Source organism: Panthera tigris, chromosome A2, assembly GCF_018350195.1.
Source record: "Panthera tigris isolate Pti1 chromosome A2, P.tigris_Pti1_mat1.1, whole genome shotgun sequence".
NCBI classification, from domain to species: domain Eukaryota; kingdom Metazoa; phylum Chordata; class Mammalia; order Carnivora; family Felidae; genus Panthera; species Panthera tigris.
The window spans coordinates 1,816,573-1,835,590 of NC_056661.1; the positions used below are offsets into that span (position 1 = coordinate 1,816,573).

The following is a 19,018-nucleotide window of genomic DNA, read 5'->3' on the forward strand; positions in this document are numbered from 1 at the left end:
GGTGCCGGCAATACCGAGGGTCGTCCTCTGGGGGTGTGCCGGGCACTGCGGGGGGCTGGTTGACATCCCTGGCCCCAGCCCCTTGAGCTGTGACAACCCCCCCCACCCGCCACGTCCCCAGACACTGCCCGGTCCCCTAGGGGAAGCACTGACCGCAGGAGACCCCTCAGCGTCCTGGGACGGAAGCTGGGTGGGCTTGCAGCCCGGCACCCAGGAGCCTGGGGGTGCAGGACCGGGAACAGACCCCCATTTCCATCTGCTGCTGCCCTGCATCCCAAAGCTCCATCCACTCCCGGGAGCTTTCTCCAAGTCACGACTTATGCTAACTCTGTGCTTAATTGCCGTTTTTTTCTCCCCCTCAACGCACCTCTGACAGCAATGTTCAGAAAGATCCTATTTCTACCTCGTGTGGGATCGGGCAGTAATTAAGCGTGACACACTTCTTGTCAAGGCACTCGGAGAAGCTGCCAGCTTCTGGGAGGAGATGTTGACAGCCGCTCCTTTTCTTCCCCTCATCCCACTCTGCCAGTGGTTCCAACACAAAGTTTCTGGAGCTTTCCTGAACACTTAGGCTGGGTGTGGGGCCGCTCAGGGACGGACACACAAGACAGAAGAAATGAGATTATGTGGGAAGACCGAAGACATATGTAGATGTTTCCAGAACGTATGGCTGGTATTCACGTGCCAGCCAGTGCTTCTGAACAGGGTTCTCCAAACAGATGCATCAGCACCACTTGGGCTGCCCACGTGAAGGCCAGAACCGATGGGGGCTGGCGAAGCAGCATCCCTGGCCCCCACCTGCTCCATACCAGGAGTGTGGTTGCCACGGCCACAGCCATCCTGACGCAGACCGGTATCCCCAGGGCAGGGCCGCCCGGGTGAGCCCAGAGGAGCCTCACGTGCCCTCGGAGATGCGTGCTAACCTCGTGCTCACGAGAGGGGTGCTCCCCAGGGCAGCCGCAAACCTGGAAACTGGGTCTCTCCACCCACGGATGGAGCAGGCCACCCGCAGAGTGGGGTCCCCAGGCAGTCCCTCCTGACACAGAGCACTGGGGTGGGGGCCGGGACGAGCCGCTGGCGGGACAACTTCCCTTGCCTGCAGCAGTTATAAAGGGAGGCCCCGGGGGTTACCCAAGGGAGAATGGGTGGACTCTCAGAACACGCTAGAGAAGGAACATGGAATAGTCTCCCTGTTCTCGAGAGGCCAGGAGTCCAGGCTGGCCCCTCAGGGGAGGGTTATGGGAGATGAAAACAAGGGAGAGAAAATACAGAACCAGCCCAGAGATTCACTGTTTCTGGAATCGTCTGTGATCTCGGACATAGAAACTGCTTCCAGTCTCGTCACACCAGGCGTTGACAAGATTCACACCCAGCATGTGCCAGAGGTAGGAACTCCAGGCTGGGGGCTTCTAGAAACTGGGGGCAAGAAGGTAAGGGTGGCGCCAGAGGTCAATGCAGAGCTGAGCAGAGGTCACGATGTCTATTTATTCCCCACACGTTATGCTTGTCACCATGGCTAGCACTCAAGAGTTACGACACATCTTGCCAGACGCAGGACGGACCGCGGCGGCTGGCAGTGGCCCGTCTTCCTACTAGTTACCTACAACACACAGGGTACTGGGTCTGCTCGCAGACAGCCGACGACACCAGGGAACCTCGACCGATCCAGTTGTCAACGTCGCTGCTGGTACAGCGGGGCCAGTGGACCTGCCCCCCAACCCCCACCCGCCGTCCCCAGCAGAGGCCATGGGGATGTCTGAGGTGGCCTTGTGTCCTGGGCAGGTTGCCCACCCTGGAAGCAGCTCTGGTGGCACCAGGGCCCCCCGCCAGCCCCCAGCCCTGAACAGGACAGAACCTGCCAAGAACCTAGACATGCCGGCCAGCAGGGTCACCTGTGGGCAGAAGGGCAGTGGGGCTGGGACACCCAGCTGGGGACGGGCTGGAAGGTCATGATCTGCCCCCTGGGGTCTGTCGGTCACGAGTACTGGGATGAAAGGGTCAGAGGAGAAGAGATGCGTGTCCATCAAAATGCTCGATCGGAAGTCCCGGTACCTGGTCCTGTGCGCCCCAGGACGGTCCCACCCCTGCTCCCGCTGGGGCGCGAGGCAACGGAAATTGTCATCTAGGAAAACGCATCTGAAGAGCTCCTCACGCGAAAACCCGCAGTCCGAGGGGCAGGGCAGACACTGGCGCCCAGACCGCGGCTGGCAGTGAGCTCATCCGAGCAGGGCGCGGCTGGGGAGGCCAAGGTCGACTCAGAAGTGTCTTCTCACCGGGCTGCGGAGGCCTCTGAAGACAGACCGCGGGGGCTGCAAAACGGGGCTCTGAGAGCCACGGGTGTCCCTGACGTGGCTTGACATAAAACGGGCTGCTTCCCGGACAGGGGCTCGAGAACGACCCCCGCCCTGGAACAGTCTAAAAAATACTTTAGCGACTGGGTTTTCTGGGAGCTGGTCTGCATTCACAGCTTGCTGGCTCTGTTTCGAGGGGGGTCTGGGGGCCATGGGAGACTACAAACAGGGAAGGAAGGATGAAGGGCAAAATGAAAATAATGAAAGTCCATCTTAACATGCAGGTCCAATTTCTCTTTCTCTTTCTCCAAGGGGAGAAGACGGCAAAATGCGAGAAGGCTTCCAGTCGGTGGGAAGGAGCTGGCGACGCTGGGAGGGCTGCGGGGAGAGGACACGAGGGCCCGGTCAGGGTGTGGTGGGCACGAGGCCAGACTTCGGGGATGGGGGTGGGGACGGCTGCGGCCCAGGCGGCACCAGCCCTGTGACGCTTCAGCCGAAATCTCTGTGGTTCCGTGGCCCCGCGGCCATGTTCAATGGGGTGGGGGGAGGCAGCGCCACGTCAGCACAGACACAGAACTGCGCTGTAGGTTCTGAGGCCACAGACAGGGAAACATTGGCAGAGGTGTTGTGCAGATGAGCTTACGACATACAACAAATGCAAAATTGATCTTAACTATGTTTCGTTCTATTTTTTAAGAGTGCTAAAAAAAAAAAAACCAAAAAAAAACTGGAAAAAAGTGCCCAAATAACTAACATTAGGTGTCGTGGGCAGAGAGATCAAAGTTGTTATTCCTGCTTCTTAATATTTTTGTCTTTTAAAATCCTTAAAACTGTTTATTTTTTTAATAACTTCTACACCCAGCACGGGGCTGGAGCTCCCGACCCTGAGATTAAGAGTTGCACACCCTGCGACTGAGCCAGCCAGGCGCCCCCGTCCTTCAAAATTTTTAATAGAAAAATCACAGTTAAAGGAGAAATGGGATGATAGAAATGCCCAGGCCTCTGGGCGGAAGCCCACTATGCCAGGAGGCAAGGCTAGTGGACACAGGTTGAGGCCAAGGGCCCCTAGGGTGGCCCCGGAGCCAGCCAAGGTGGCCAGGAGCCCTCCGGAACACCCCATTTGTTTTCCAGCTGTCCCTCATTAACATCCACTCACCACAGACACACATGCAGAGAAGCCCAGGGGAGCACGGGAAGCAAGGGGCTGGGCTGGCCTGTCATCCCACCCCTGGAGACCTCCCTGGCCATCGTGGTGGCCGCCCACTCTCTGCAGGCCCTCGGGCAGCAGCCCTGCCCGGGAGTGGTGGGCTTTCAGCCCCTCTCTGTATAAAACCCACCCACAGAAGGGAACTGGGAAGGGAGAGGCAGGATTCGAGCAGAAGCACCTCGGAAAGGGGCCCGATGGCCCCAGACACCACCCCCAACCTCGTGCACCCGGGTCGTCAAACAGAGGCTCTCACCCCTCACGGCCACAGTGGACTCGCGTGGGCCATCACTCCTGCTGGTCATCGTTGCTGGCACTGGGGGTCCGACTTCGGATCTGACTTCGGAGCTGTTCTATCAACTCTGGATTCTGCTGCTGCATCTGCTGGGCGAACTGCTGGCCGCTGCAGGAGGGGCGTGCCTGGGCTCAGCTGGTGGCCCCGGGGCACCCTCCCGGCCACTTCCTAGGCGCGTGCCCCCACAGGCAGTGTGGCTACTCACTGGGTCCCGGTAGCGGGGTCTTATCGAGCACCCAGGGACACAGCACTTGCGCTTTTGTTCTCGAGGGCGGGCCCCCACCACCCCAGAGTCCCACCAGGCACGTCTACTCACGCCTGGATGAGACTGGCCAGGTCATTCTGTGAGGGGCTGGTGCCAGGAGTCCCCAGGGGGTTGTGGCCGCCCGAAATCATCCCGGACATGCTGCAAGGAGAGAGCCCACGATGTGCACAGACAGCCTGGCCTGCCCGTTCCGGCTGGGCCCTGCTCCTCCAACACGAGCTGCTCTCTGCCGCCACCTGGCGGCCCCTCGGGGCCCAGAGCTGCCCAGCCCACCCGTCGTCCTCTGACAGCGGCTGCTGTGAACGCCACCGGCTCACTCGGGAACACTCGTTTCTGGCTTAAAGACAGTGGTCCTCACGACTGGGGGGCTCCTGGCAGTGAGGGGTGGGGGCTGACCAGGCGTGCTGTTTAGCCCCCACGGCACCTGGTACACACCCCCCCCCCCCCCCCCCCGAGTGACGGCCCCAATGTTAGCAGTGCTGCGTTCAGAAATTTTGCTTTAAGATTTAACCACAGCCCGGCAATTCTTAAGTGACACAGAATCACCACACCACACAGCAAGTCTACTCCTGGGCGTTGGCCCAGAAGAACTGAACACAGGCGCTCACACACGACGCTCAGGGAGGGAACCAGACACGAGAGGCCACACGGGGTGTGAGTCCACGTGTGTGAAACGTCCAGAACAGGCTCGTCCACGGATGGGAAGGGGGTTTGTGGGGGCCAGGGACCACGGCGGGCGGGGGGGGGGGGTTAAAATGCCTATCATGGGGACAAGGACTCTTTTTGGGATAATGGAATGTCCCGAAATTAATCAGCGAAGATGGCTGTACAGCACGTTGAATATGCTTAATGCCTCTGCGTTGTAAACCTTGAAACAGTTACAACAGGCAGATTTTAAGTCACGTGTGTCTTGTCACAATGGAAAATGTAACCACAAGAAGGTCAAAGGCACACGGTTGTCACTTACAGCTGCTGAACTTGGGGGTTGTTCATCAGGTTTGACGCCTGCAGAAAGGAACACATGATCAGACACAGCAGGCGCCCAGGGGCTCCTGTGCACACGCTTCCCAAGGGCGCTCGGCCTTCCTGACGCGCTTCCATCCCGCGTAAGACTTGTCTTTAAAGAGACTCCCAGGCACCTCGTCATCTCCTACTGGCTGCTTACTCTTTGCTGTGCAGATGTATCCAGATCCGTTTTTCCGGCCAACGGATCTGTCAGCACAGTTGGCCTCTTCTGTTTCCTCAGTTACTATCACTACCCTGCATGCCTGCGTTTAAACTTAACTCCCCCTGAGGGTTCTCTCCCTAGGACCGACTTCAGGACGCGGCTGAGTGGGCAGCTAAAGCGGGGTCTTCCTGACGTGGCTCAGGAGGGCTGGCTAAATTCTGTGAAGGGCCAGGGTCAAGGTTCTCGGCCTTACGGGCCCATCCCTGCCCCAACCAGACAGCCCTGTGTCGCCGTCACTGCACGCACGGGTGTGGCCGTGTGCCGACAAAAATACAAAGTGATGCCCGGCCCATCGCCATGCCTGGCTGGCCGCCTCCTGCTGTAGTGGGGATGCTTCTGACCGCCGGAAGGCGCAGGATTTCCCTCTTCTGGACACTTGGAAACCCTGGGCCCTGTGGCCACTGTGAAAGAACTTGCATGTGTGGGACCAGCCCCAAGGACACAGGCGGGTGCCTGCCTTCAAAGGACAGCGCTGCACAGAACAGGTGCTTCGGGACTCAAGTCTCTGGCGTGGGAAGCTGGGACCTCCACCTTGGTGGCATCCCGGGCTCCTCGGTGTCTCCTCCTCCGAGGAGCAGGTGCAGCTGTGAGGCTACCAGGGTCTCCACAGTGTGAGGTGGAAACCGAGCTGGAGAGAGGGATGCTGTTTTCCTGGGTCACGCGACCGTGAGAGGCAGGACCCAGTCTGTCCTTTGTGCTCCATACTGAGGGGGTCTCACTGGGGGCGATGCTGCCCTAGCGACAAGGGCGGTGTCTGGGGATGTCTGTGCCTGTCACGCTGGGGGGCTCCTGGCATCAAGGGATGGAGCCGGGGATGCTGCTCAGCCCCCAGCACCCAGGTCATGGCCCCCAGAGGAGCCGGAACCCACGAGAGAGGGGGGAGTGCGGATTACCATGCTCATGAAACTTGGATTGTTCAGCAGGCCAGCAATGTCAAAGCTGCCGACACCTCCTGTCTGTGGGGAGAAAAGCCCTGGTGAGTGGTCACAGGACCACGGTGGCCGGCCCCGCCCCCAGGAACCAAGAACTGAGACACAACACCCCACACGGGGCCTGTCCAAATTCTAAGAGGCATACGGCTCAGACATCCCACCAACCAAGCAGCCAGGCCTCGAGGCCAGAGAGCACTTCGTGAAAGGCACAAACCAGTTATGAATGTTTACAAGAGCGCCGTCCTTCACGTTCTAGCGTTCTGATGTCTTGGGCCCCCGTGAACCCTGGAGGACGGTCCCTCAGGGTGAGCAATTCCCAGAGAGAGTGAACAGTCACCTGCGGGCCACCTTTAGTGCACGAGCCAGTCAGCCATTCCCCAGGGCCTGGCATTCGGCCACCAGGGCTGGCCCCCATTCCCCAGACTCTGCTGGAATTGCTCGCCTAGCTGATCCTAAGCCTGCATCCCCTGCCTCCCTGCTCCTCCCCCAGAAACCACCACAGGGGCACTGGCCTCCTGGCCGACCCTGGAGCTCCTGTGTGTGGCCCTGCCTCCCGTTTCCGGGGCCTGTGGGGATAAACTTTTTCCTTTGGGACAGGCATTTCTGTGTCTTTGTCTCCTGCCGGACTGGATTAAGCCGCCAGCCCTGAGTGTCTCCCTGGCCTGCCCGCCAGGGCCCTCTCTTCCCCGGGGCCACTCACGGGACTTGGCGTCTCCCTCAACTTCAGCTCGGCTATCTTGAGGTTCGACTTGTAGGTCTCGTTGTCGGGGTCCAGCTCCAAGGCCTTCTTGTAATAGGCCACTGCCTCGGTGTGCTTGTTCAAACTGGAGAGTGCGAGGCTAGGGGGAGAGGCACCGCGACGTGGGGGAGGGCCTGGGAGGCTGCCCGAAACCCCAAACCGCTCCGGTGTCGCTGTGGCCAGCGTCCGGTGGGAATGGCATGCGAGGGCCATGGGGGCCGAGAGTACAGGCATACGAAAATTCAAAGGCACAAGGGCTGGTGCCCCAGAGGGACCCACGCAAAGAGCTTGAAGGCCCGAAGCAGGGGGCCAGAGGGCGGGGTGGTCAGATGTGGCCTCTGTTCCTGGCACAGAGCTCTTAAAACCCTAAACTTCCTACGTCATAGGCGTCTCCTGTCCTTTGTAACGAGCCCCTTGAACCCCATCTGAGTTTATGCCAACGATGTGACTCGGTGGGGCTGGTGGCCAGGAAGACCAAATTTCAGATCTGAGTTGGGGGGAATCTCAGGGCCCCCAAACTTCTAGGAGGGAGAAAGCTGGAGAGGCTATACAACTCTTCAACAATGAGATCTGGAGAAGGCCCCCGCTGGTGAAGGTAACCACGTGCTGCGAGGGAGGCCACCCCACTCCAGGGGGATCCCCTGCACCCTGCCCTGTGGACCTCTTCGTCTGGCTGTTCACCTGTGTCCCTCGATCAAGCAGGAAGCACGGGCGTGCTCCCGAGTCCTGCGACCTGCTCTCGCCAACCACGGAGGCGCGAGAGCGAGAGAGGCAGGAGCCCAGACAGCGGGCGGATCAGAAGTATGGAAGGCCAGACGTGAGTGGGGCCGAGTCCTGACCCTGTGGGGTGTGACACTTGGTCTGGGCAGAGTCAGGACTGAAGCGAACTGCAGGGGTGACGGGAAGAGGAGGAAGCGTGGGACGCGGGGGAGGGGTCTGGGAAGACAGACACCACACACCGTACGGGCGCACTCACCCCATCCGGCCGTAGGCTTTGCTGTAGGACGGGTCTATGCAGATGGCTCGCTCACAGTCCTGCACGGCCCCTGCGTAGTTCCCCAGTTTGCTGTAGGCCGCCGCTCTGGGGAGACAAAGCGCAGGTCAGGGGTCGTGTGCCTGGCTCGCTGCCACAGAGGGGCCTCGGCTTCCCCGTCTGTCAGGCGGGGCGGAGGCGGGGCTGCCGAGGCTTCTGCCTGCGGAGCAGCTGTGCCAGGGCTGCGGCAGCCTCCCGGGGAAACCGAGGCTGAAGGAGGCAGAACAGATCGGCCCAACCCTGCCCCGCACAGGGCGGCGCCACCGTTGGAGGGCTGGTGCCTGTTCTGCGTCAGGGAGAACCTACTAGAAAAGACCTGATCCGCCACGAGACCCCTGTCCACGCTCTCGACTTGCCACATTTGATAGTTTTTCTCACTGGGCGTTTTTTAATATTCCCCTTTACGCTTCCCCCAGTTTCTGAAGTACAGAAAGACATCAGCTAGAAAGCACGGAGCGGCTACGCTGGCAGAAGCGGGGTACAGGACTCTGTACGACATGCCTACCTTTTCTGTCCACCCGTTTGTGTGATCGCCCCGAAAAGAGAAAGACATTAAAGCTAAAGCAGTTTCACCCTGGAGACCACGCGGATGACGTCCGGTGCCCCCTCCGGTCTCTGTTCTCTGCTGGTTCCTGTGCCTTTCACACGAACGTGCGATTCTGTCCCACGTCCCATCCAGTCCCTCTCGTCACCAAGAACCACTCGTGAGCAAGAAAGTCCCTACTGGGAGGCTGGGGTGATACGGCGTTCCCTTCAGAAGCACGAGCCAGGGGTGCCTGGGGGGCTCAGTCGGTTAAGCATCCTACTCCTGGTTTCGCCTCAGGTCACGATCTCACGACTGGCTGCGCTGACAGCATGGAACCTGCTCGGGATTCTCTCTCTCTGCCCTCCCCCCCCCCACCCCCCGCGTACGTTTTCCCTCTCTCTCTCTCAAAATCACTAAACATCAAAAAATTTAAAGTACAAGCCAGATGCAACTCTTCACAGTTGGCGACAATGCTGATGTGAACACAGGAATGAAACGCCACCCAAGCGTTGGCTTATCTCTCGTCGCAACACCCGCGTGGAGGATGGTGCTCCCTAATTTTAAGGCCGCTGTCAACGCTTACTGACGCACTCCTGGCCACCTGCCACTGACTGCTTCTCAGGGGCTGCGGTGTAACAACCCCTAGGGCACTGTTCGGACACCTCTCCTGGTCTCCTGGGGACACGCGACCTGCCCGCCCAGGCCCCACGTGAGTCCCCGCCCCGCGTGAGCCCCGGCTGGTACCTGTTACAGAAATAGACGGCGTTGGCGGGGTTCAGCTCGATGGCTTTCCCGTAGAAGTGCACGGCAGCTTCAAAGTTTTCCACTTTCATCTGCTCGTTTCCTAAAAACAAGGGAAAACTGGTGACCCCCGCTGTTCACACGAGACCCGGGGGCTCTGACACGCGGGCTCCGCTCTCCCGGGCGTCTGTGGGAAGGCGTGAGGAGAGCCTCGGGCGGGACGCAGCGCTCAGTCGCTCGGGGCGGTGGCAGTGGAGAAGGGGGCGGCTGCGTCCGGCATCTCGGGGCTCGTGGCCCAAGCCAGCACCCAGTGAGGACAACTGTCGCTGCTTGTGACATCTGGAGACAAGTCTCCGATACCCTCACTTCTGCTTCTCCCCTCAGAAACAGCCAAGTTTAACGAGATGTAACTCACGTAACATAAAACTCACATTTTCAAAGTGTGCAGCTCGGTGGTTTTTAAAATATTCAGTTGTCCATCACTGTAGTCACTTCCAGAACATTCCCTCTCCCCTAAAGAAAGCCCCGTCCCCATCAGCCATCGCCCGCTCTCCTCCCCCAGCACCCGCAAACCCCCCTCCTGTCCACGGATGAGCCTCTTCTGGACGTTTCACACACGTGGACTCACACCCCGTGTGGCCTCTCGTGTCTGGTTCCCTCCCTGAGCGTCGTGTGTTCAGGGTCCATCTGCCGGGCGGCGGGTGTGGGCGCCTCGCTCCTGCTGGCGGCCGAGTGATGTTCCTGACTATGGATGTGTCACGTTTTGTTTATCCCTTTTACTGGTCTGTGGACATATGGGCTGTTCTCCCTTTTTGCTGCTGTGGATACGCGCCTGCATTTTTCCCGGGCCCACGGCTCTCCCCAGGAGACCACGCCATCGGGTGACCGCAAACTGTCAGAACGCCTTCCACGGCGACGGCCCGCTTACGCCCCCACCAGCCGCGTCGGGGGCTCCACCCTGTGCACATCCTCACATCCGCGTGTTCTGCGGCCCCTGGCCCCCGAGCCCCTGTGCCGTGGTGCTGCGTGACAGCAAGCCCCCCGGCTGCCACACCCTGGGGACCGGCCCGCCTTGTCTCACCTTCGGTTTTGAGGCGCTCTGCCTCCGCCGAGTCCTCCTCTGAAGGCGGAGTTCGCTCAGGGCTCCTCAGGTCCTGCGGCGCCTCCTGGGTCCGAGGCAGGGATGAGCTGTCTCAGGGGCGGCCCTGCCATCTTCCTCCTCCCAGCCCCGCACCTCTGGCTGTCCTCCTGCTCAGGCCGCCTGAGAGGGCAGCTGAGCTCCGAGGGAGACGCCTTGGGCCAGGTGGCCGGGCCGAGCCCCCATCTGCCCTGCCCACAGGCCTGGCACTGGCGCTTGTTACACTTGTTCTGGGAAGCCCAGACGCTCACCCTGCCCGCGGCGGCTGCTTCAAATATTTCCGGAAGAGTCTGAGGGAGAGCAAGGTCGCTGTCCTCCACGGTCACCCCAAAAGCAGTCTCCAGGCACTGGATCGCAACTGTGAGGGAGAACAGAGGTGTTTTCTTCTGAACACAATCCCGACTTTGTGACTTTGGGGGTCAGATGGCCTCCCCACCCTCAGCCCCACGTGGCTTCCAGGCACCGTGGGTGCCCTACCCCCTCTTTCAAGAGAGCCGTTCTCCGATCGCTGCAGTCACACACGTGCGGTAGTGGTGGAGAACGTTCTGGAACCGCACCTCGATGAAAGATGGGTAGTGACGAGAATACCTGCAGGAGACTAGGATCTGCACGGCGGGAAGGAGGGCGGGCGGTGGCCCACACGTACCTTCCAAGCTCTCCTGGGCGTCGGACGAGAGCCCCCCGTGCCGCAGCTGGTCGTGCAGGAACCGGATAATGGCGTAGGCCAGGCGCTTCTTGTTATCCATCTTGTGAAAGGAAGAGACAACGCCCGGGGGTTCTCGGGATCTGTGGACCGAAGCAGAGGGCGTGCGGGCAGTGCCCCTCCCCCCCGTGCCTGGGGTACCTGGTGCTCTACGCCCGGACTGCTGGGCCCTGGCTCACCAGGCCTGGCCCCGAGGAAGCCGCTTCAGGCACACGAAACGATTTAATCTGAATGACAAGTGAGGGGAAATGGCTACGACCCCCATTTCACGGATGAGATGCTGGGGCTTTCGTGGGCAGAGGACTGCTCCAGCCTCCTGCCTCCTTATTCTAAGTTTTTTTTCAGGTTTACTTATTTTTTGAGAGAGACAGAGGCAAACAGAGAGAGGATCCCAAGCAGGTTCCGTGCTGTGAGCACAGAGCCCAACTCGGAGCTCGATTCCACGAGATCAAGACCTGAGCCAAAATCAAAAGCAGGACGCTCCAACAACTGAGCCCCCCGGGCAACCCCGCCTCCTTACTGTGAAGAAAGTGACGTGGCCTTAACCGTCACCACCCTTTCGCAGACTGAGTGGCACACGGGGGCTCCCAGGGGTGTGGAGGGCCAGACTGCCAGCACGACTCCTGCAGGTCTATGAACCCCGAGTTTTGAGCTAAGCACAAGGCGGACCACAGTCCCACCTGCTTTTCCATTCAGGCTGAGAACACAAACTGACGGTTCTCCTAGTCCTGACACCCCCGAGGGATACGAGGGGGTCGGACAAGTGTTGCGGGGGGCAGGGAGCAGTGGGGGGATGGGCTGGGGTAGGGGGAGGGCCCAGAGGCACCGGTCCCTTTCCTGGCAGCCAGAGAGCCTTTTCTTGGTCCCTCCACGATGTGCTGGATTCCCAGGCCAGGAGTGACCCTGCCCCAGGGACTGTGGACCAGGTTTGGGGAAATCCGTGGCCATCACAACGGGGTGCTCCCAGTGTTGAGTGGTGAGGACCTGGGATGCTGTTTAGCCCCCTGGCACCGAGGATGTCCCCGTGATGGGAGAGCTCTCTGGCTCCAGCATAAGCAGTGCCCAGGGGAGAGCCCTGGTGTGGAACGATCTGGTGGGAGGGGTCCGCCACCTGGAGGCCTATGATGGGCCAAGCACTGTACATAACACCATCTCCTTCCCTCTGGACCATGACCTCCACGGTCGCTCCCACTGAGAAGGGCACCAGGTGGGGGGTGGGGGTCCACAAGGAGCAGCCGGCCCAAGGAGGCTCAAGTCCACCCGTGCAGCCAGAACCCGCAGCATGAAGCACCTTGGTCTCCCCAAAATGCCTCTGTGCCCCACAGAACCAGAAGAGTCAGTCATTAGGCCCCAGGCTCTACAAACTGGCTGGCATCAGACTCAGATGATGTGAATATGCAGACGGCTGGTCGGGGCAAGCGCTGTCAAGACCCCTGGCGCTGGCCGGCCTCAGAGACCTCTCTCTGTCTCCGGTTCATGGGAACCTACGTCCATCAACAGCTGCTTCGTTCGTAAAGGTGGGGGAACCAGACACGAGAGGCCACAACGATGTGACTCCACGTGTGTGAAACGTCCAGAACAGGCGCATCCATAGACAGGAAGGGGGTTCGTGAGGGCTGGGGAGGGGATGGCTGATGGGGACACAGTTTCTTTTTGAGGTGGAACGTTCTGGACTTAGAAAAAGCTGATGGTTCCACAGCAATGTGAATCTACCAAAATCCGCTGTTTTAAGGTATACGGGTTATATCTCAATTTTAAGTAAGGAAAAAACTTAAAACACTTGTTGTATAAAACTGGCGAGGGAATTAACGTTAAGGCTGGTAATGAGCGCCCCCCTCCTCCCCACCCGCTCCCATTTCTGGACACAATGACCCTTTACCCAGCAAGTGCCTTTGGCTGAAGAGCCTCCCCAGGACTGCAAGGTCTGGGATCAGGATGGGCCGCCAGAGCCTGTAGGACAGCCAGCCAGTCCCGGCCCTGAAGACCTTAGGAGACACAGAGGGACCCACAGAGATCAACCACCACAACCCACTCATCTCGGGGGAAGCCTCAGAAGGGGAGTCACGCTCCCCAGCTAAGAGGGCACAAAGAGCAAACCAGTCTGCTGACCGCCAGATCTAAAAAGAACAGACACATGCTGCCAAAAACGTCAAAATGTTTTCATTTTAGGTATTTGTTTTGACAGCATTATTTACAATAGCTGAAAGATAGGGGCGCCTGGGCGGCTCAGTCGGTGGAGCATCTGACTTTGGCTCAGGGCATGATCTCGCGGTTCGTGTCGCGCCTGCTGCTGTCAGCTCAGACCCTGCTTTGGGGCTTCTGTCCTCCTCTCTCTCTCCGCCCCTCCCCCGCTCAAGCTCTCTCCCTCAAAAATAAGTTATCACACACACAAAAAGAGTAGACTGAGGAAGAAAATCCGGTCTTTAGCAGAAGTCTGCCCCCCCGGACCAAGTGGTGAAGCTGGGGGCGGGGGGTGCTGTGTATGAGACTATCAAGGCTCATGGAGGCAAGGGTTCAAAAAACTAAAAGACCAAGTCACCCTCCTTTCTGTGCCCCTGGCCCTTGGAACCTCAGGGCGTTTGCACGCGAGGATCCCTTGTCCCCACTGGATTTGAGGCACTCTGGCCTGATCTCCCCAGGATGAGCTCTCACTGCCGGCTTCCTGGGCTTCACCTGGTCTGTCGCTTGATCTTCTCCCAAATGGCGGCCCCTCCAAAGGGATTCACTGTCAAGAGGTCAGAGCGCCCCCTGGAGCCTGCCCTGGGCCTGGTATATGGATGACAGGCCAGGGAGCCTGATTTGCCTGGGAGGACAAGGGCCTGGAGTCAGCCTCAGGCTCAGCCATTTCTGCCCCATGCCAGTTTCAGGTCACTTTCCCCACTCCTAAGCTAAGGACTGCTTTGTTCCAGCCGACACCCTCACTTTCCTCTCCTATGAGATGGGGTAACAGAGATGTCCTTAACAGCTGTTCCAAGAACTTCTGACCTACGGGGCGTGTGGGTGGCTCAGTCGGTTGAGCATACGACTGGCTCAGGTCCTGATCTTGTGGTTCCTGAGTATGCTGTCAGCACAGAATCTGCTTCAGATCCTGTCCCCACTCTCTGCCCCTCCCCAACTTGTGCTCTCTCAAAAAATAAATGTGGAAAAAAAAAAAAGACCTAACTCGGGTTTTCTCCACTATTGCTATCCGGGGTAAGATCATTCTTTGCTGTGTGTGTGTGTGTGTGTGTGTGTGTGTGTGTGTGTGGCGGGGGGATGTCCTGTTCACCGCAGTTTTTTTTTTTTTTAATTTTTTTTTTAACATTTATTTATTTTTGAGACAGAGAGAGACAGAGCATGAACGGGGGAGGGTCAGAGAGAAAGGGAGACACAGAATCGGAAACAGGCTCCAGGCTCTGAGCTGTCAGCACAGAGCCCGACGTGGGGCTTGAACTCACGGACCGCAAGATCATGACCTGAGCCGAAGTTGGAAGCCCAACCGACTGAGCCACCCAGGCGCCCCTGTTCACTGCAGAGTTTAACAGCATCCCTGGTCTCTGTCCAGTGTACCCCGAGGCGGGGGGCAGAATCACCCCCCAAGGGACACCCCCAGGAGTCTCTGTGTTCTGTAAGCATCTGACTACTGAGGTCCTGGGATGCTGCACATAATAGAAATACGCACAAACAGCGGAGGGAGGGAGGGTAACCCACAGGCACAGGGGCGGCCCTGGTTTGTACCCTCTGACCCCTGGGGACTTACTCTGGTGTCTAGTGTGGGCAGGGACTAGCCTCAGTATTTTCCCAAATAATCAATGCAGGGTCTCTCCCACTCAGCACTGCTGACCTTAGGAGCAGGTCGCTCTCCATGGGGATGTCCTGAACACGGTGGGGGTTCAGCAGCATCCGTGGCCCCATCCCCCTCGATGCCAGGAGCACCTCCTTCCACAGTGGTAACAACCACAGATGTCCCCAGACATGGCCAAACCTCCCAGTGAAAGTCACTGGAAGACTCTAAGTCAGTACAAGTCAGACTTTTCTGGCCAAATGACTTTGCTGCACACTTTCTGAAAACCTGCTTGCGCAACATTTTGGGTTTCAGGCCTGCAGCAGAGGGAGCATGGGTCCGCTACCGAGGACTACTTCCGCAAGGTGCGACAAGGACCCACAGGGCCTCTGACACAGGTGGTCCACGAAACTGTCGCTTCTTTGCGAGACAGTTTGCAAATCTCACTTCCACGCAGGGGTTTTGGGACGAACGAGCCTTCTGCTCGCCACAAAGTGAGGCCCAGCAAAACACAAGGACAGCACTTTCCCTCGACTCCTACCAGGCACCCGGAACAATCACGACTTGTAGGGTTTTGGCCGCTGGACAAAATTCTCAAAGGCAGCCCGCTCTCTGAACAGTGAGTGCTTTATGAGCTCTCAGGAAGCACTACGCAGGGCCCAGTTCGGGTGAGCCTGGTGAGGGTGGACGGACAGAGTCCCAGGGTGTGGCAGGGTCCTGGGGCCAGCTCCACTGGTGGTCCTCACCATCCTTCCGCCTCTCAGTCCACCTTTTCATTTCATCATTAAACGACGAAAAAATTAGCCTCTATTCCTTTTATTTCCGAGCCTAGAACTGATGAAAGGGAAAAAAACGGCATGCCTCGCTAAAAGGAGCAAGGCCTTGGTGCGCCTGGGTGGCTCAGTCAGTTAAGTGTGCAACTTCAGCTCAGGTCATGATCTTGGGGTTAGAGGGTTCAAGGGTTTGAGGGTCACGTCGGGCTCTGTGCCGACAGCTCAGAGCCTGGAGCCTCTTCGTCTGTGTCTCCCTCTCTCTCTGCCCCTCCCCCGCTCATGCTCCGTCTCTCAAAAATAAACAAACGTTAAAAAAAATAAAAAGTGAGGCCTCCCCCCCACCTCGGGAGCTGAACCGCCAGCTGCCGCTGCCGGGGGCTTTCCGCCTCCATCCTGAAGCCAGAGCCCTGCTCACAAACAGCAGTGTGCAAAGTCAGTGCTCTATTCCTGTGTCTCAACCTAGAACACCTCCAGTGTCCGAGCAGGGCCATCTCAAGGCTTGAGCCCACGACCCTCGCTGCAGCCCTGTGTTCTTCTAAAATGCCACCAGAATGCCCTGTACGCTTTAAAACCGTCAAAAGCCCCCCGAAATGTCATGCGTGTGGGCGTGAGGCCCTCTGCCAAACCCTCAGGGGCTCCACTCAAACACAACTGCTCCAACCCATCTGGAAACTCTAACTCCCTTCAATACCGAGCCGCAAGGTTGCTGCCTCAGAGCTAGACGCCCTCTTTTTCTGGCAAAGTCCAAGTACCAGTCTTATCACTGGCTTAGTAGGCTTTGAAACTCCTTGGTCTGTCATCTGTCCCCTGCCCTTGCCCCGACTATGAGCCACTGGACAGACACCTTCCCTTTGAACCCCAGCACTGAGCAGTGTTTGACCCATATAGTCTTGGGAAAATGTTAGATCCCTGTCAAATTCAGAGCCACCTGACCAAGTTCTTTGGGAAGAGCAGAAGAGACAACAAACCTTGGGTCTTGCCTCCCTACTAAAATTCCCTTTATTCCTTCAACCCTCTTCCTGAGTATTTCCCACAGGGGCCAGTGCTGGCTCTTGGCAAAAAAAAAAATAAAACAAAAATGTAGGATCCAAGTTAAGACCCCAGCTCTCCATCTGAGGCGGAGCTTATAACCCTATCTTTGGAGTTGGCTCACCCTTCCAATACGACCAAATTACAAGCCTCAGGCAAAATCCTTGGAGCGTTGAGCACCTTCCAGGCCCGGGCTAAGTGCAGTTCACACAATGGCTTATGGAGGGATAGGTGATCACTTTCTGAAAAGGGCCCAAGTAAGCTTCCCGGGCCACAGGGTTTCTGTGGCAACCACGCAACTTTCCTCTTGGGCAACAGCAGCCACAGTTAAGGGGCCTGCGATGGAGGCGTGGCTTCGTTCAGGAAAACAGGCTGCAGCTGGGTCTGGCCCCCCAATCACAGTTTGCTGAGACCTTGACTTGTCTACCCCATCCCCATTTTACAGAAAAAAACACGGACACTAGAAAGATGGGGGTGCCGCTCAAGGTCACCCAGCTAAGACACAAACCCGGACTTTTGAACCCAGCAGTCCGACTCCAGAGCCTCAACTCCAAGTGCTCTTTCCTCTCCCCACAAAACGTGCACAGGATATCTTGGGGTTCATCTCACCAACCCCACGTACACAGCTCATGCTGGCGAAGACTCGCTGGTCTAGAGCAGGGCTTAACTTCTGCACCGAGGGCACTGTGGACCCTTCATGGACCGTCCTAGGCACCGCAGGGTGTTGAGCATCACCCTGGCCCCACCCACTCGGCGCCAAGATCACACCCAGTCGTGACCACAAATGTCCCCCAGGGTGACAGAACCACCGGTCTGGGGAGAGGAAAAGCAGACAGAATAATCAGAGATGGAAAACTAAAGAGCACGGGAAGAGCCTGCAGCCTGAGGGATGCGGGCTGCGCACACGTTTTCTGACACCTAATAAGAAACCCAGCGGTCCTCCAGTATGCTCTGAACAAGCAGCAGGAGCCCGGTCACAGAATGTTCTGTTTACTTAACCTCAGAGTGACCCTAAGAAGCGCATTCTCCTACGGCCCCTATTCTAGAAGGAAAGCGCTGCTCAGAGAGGCAAGCGACTTCCTCAAGCTCACACAGCCAGCGAGAGGTGGTGGGGCTGATCCTCAGCCTGACTCTTCCCGCCTTTAGGTCAATATACAGAAGCCCCTGGGTGTGAAAGACCTAACACCTGCTGAGCCCACTGCGCTCTCGCTTTGCGCGGGTCCCTGTGGCTTCAATCTTCCCGAGGGCCACCGCCCCCACCCACAAACATCAGACAGGGACCGTGACTACACCCGTTTTACAGAGGGGGCAAATGAGGCTCCGGGAACCCAAGAGGCTGGCCAGGTCAGCCAGGTGGAGAGTGGCGGCGCTGGGACAGGACACCGACCGGAGCCCCACTAACGGGATACCTGATTCAAAGGGACCGTATTTCCGGGCCGAAGACACCTTCGTTGCCTGCGGGGCACTTTCACTTGCAGTTTCACCTCGAACCAGCACTTGCCGGGCCTCGGGTCCGGGTGAGGCGGACCAGGACTGGCGAGGGCCTGCCCGACGCCGCCCTGCCTCAGTTTCCCCTTCGCGCCGCCCACTCACAGCACCCAGCGGACCGCGGCCACCCCAGCCCCAGCCCCAGCTCTCTTTACGGGCCTTTGAGCCCCGGGAGCTCCAAGCCGCGGACCCCAAGCCCGTCTGGCTCAGCACCGAACACCCCCCCACTCACCTCACTGGCGGCCGAACGCCGACCCGCCGACGGCTGCGCCTGCGCACCGCAGCGCTACCCGGCCCCGCCCCCGGCCGCGACGCTTGCGCGGAAGGAGGCGGCGCTCGTTGGCTTTCATTCTGCGCAGGCGCGTCAATTATCAAGACGGGCGTGGGGAGAAGTGACGTCATTCAGGCGTTGGAGGGGGGGGGTTGGGAGGGGCTAGCTGGTCGTTAGGGCAACTGACCTCTGCGACCGATTGGAGGCCGGAAATCAGGACTGTCGTTCCCTCTCGAGCGGTAACAGCGCGGTGCATCGTGGGACAGTGGCGGACTCCCGCGCGTTTGGCAGAGCCGGTCACGTGGCACCGAGCCGGCCACGTGGGGTGGCTCAGTTTGGTATCTGGCGCCCAGAGCAGCGCAGGGGCTCTGTGAATGCCAGTGACTGTTACGCGCTATGTTTTACGTTTATTCAGCCACCCATCCACCCGCGCGGCCACAAATGCATTCTTTCATTCATTCCATCTATAAGACGTAAAGGAATACAGATATATTTGTTTACAGCAGGTGCCTAATAGTCTGCAAATGTTTTGCAAAGCAACTATCAAAACCAGGAAAGTGCCTGCTCTCGTTACTCCTACTGGGGTTGACGAACTCGTA

General features: G+C 58.6%; 1 protein-coding gene across 4 annotated transcripts; it reads right to left on the reverse strand.

Moving 5' to 3' along the window:
• Positions 1 to 1,465: 1,465 nt before the first annotated feature.
• Positions 1,466 to 18,488, reverse strand: SGTA (small glutamine rich tetratricopeptide repeat co-chaperone alpha). Of its 4 annotated transcripts, none has more exons than XM_042977693.1 (12): positions 18,381 to 18,488; positions 11,039 to 11,178; positions 10,644 to 10,750; positions 10,336 to 10,420; positions 9,258 to 9,357; positions 7,931 to 8,035; positions 6,916 to 7,054; positions 6,177 to 6,239; positions 5,023 to 5,060; positions 4,107 to 4,196; positions 3,752 to 3,898; positions 1,466 to 2,669 (listed from the first exon to the last, which is right to left on the reverse strand). In XM_042977693.1, exons 2-11 carry the CDS (start codon positions 11,136 to 11,138, stop codon positions 3,784 to 3,786), a joined length of 942 nt encoding a protein of 313 aa, XP_042833627.1. In that variant the 5' UTR covers positions 11,139 to 11,178; positions 18,381 to 18,488; the 3' UTR covers positions 1,466 to 2,669; positions 3,752 to 3,783. The 4 variants fall into 4 exon arrangements, with proteins under 4 accessions (XP_042833627.1, XP_042833629.1, XP_042833630.1 ...); XM_042977695.1 differs by having other exon boundaries at positions 11,039 to 11,138; positions 18,381 to 18,442; XM_042977696.1 differs by lacking the exon at positions 18,381 to 18,488 and adding an exon at positions 18,070 to 18,358 and having other exon boundaries at positions 11,039 to 11,138.
• Positions 18,489 to 19,018: the final 530 nt, after the last annotated feature.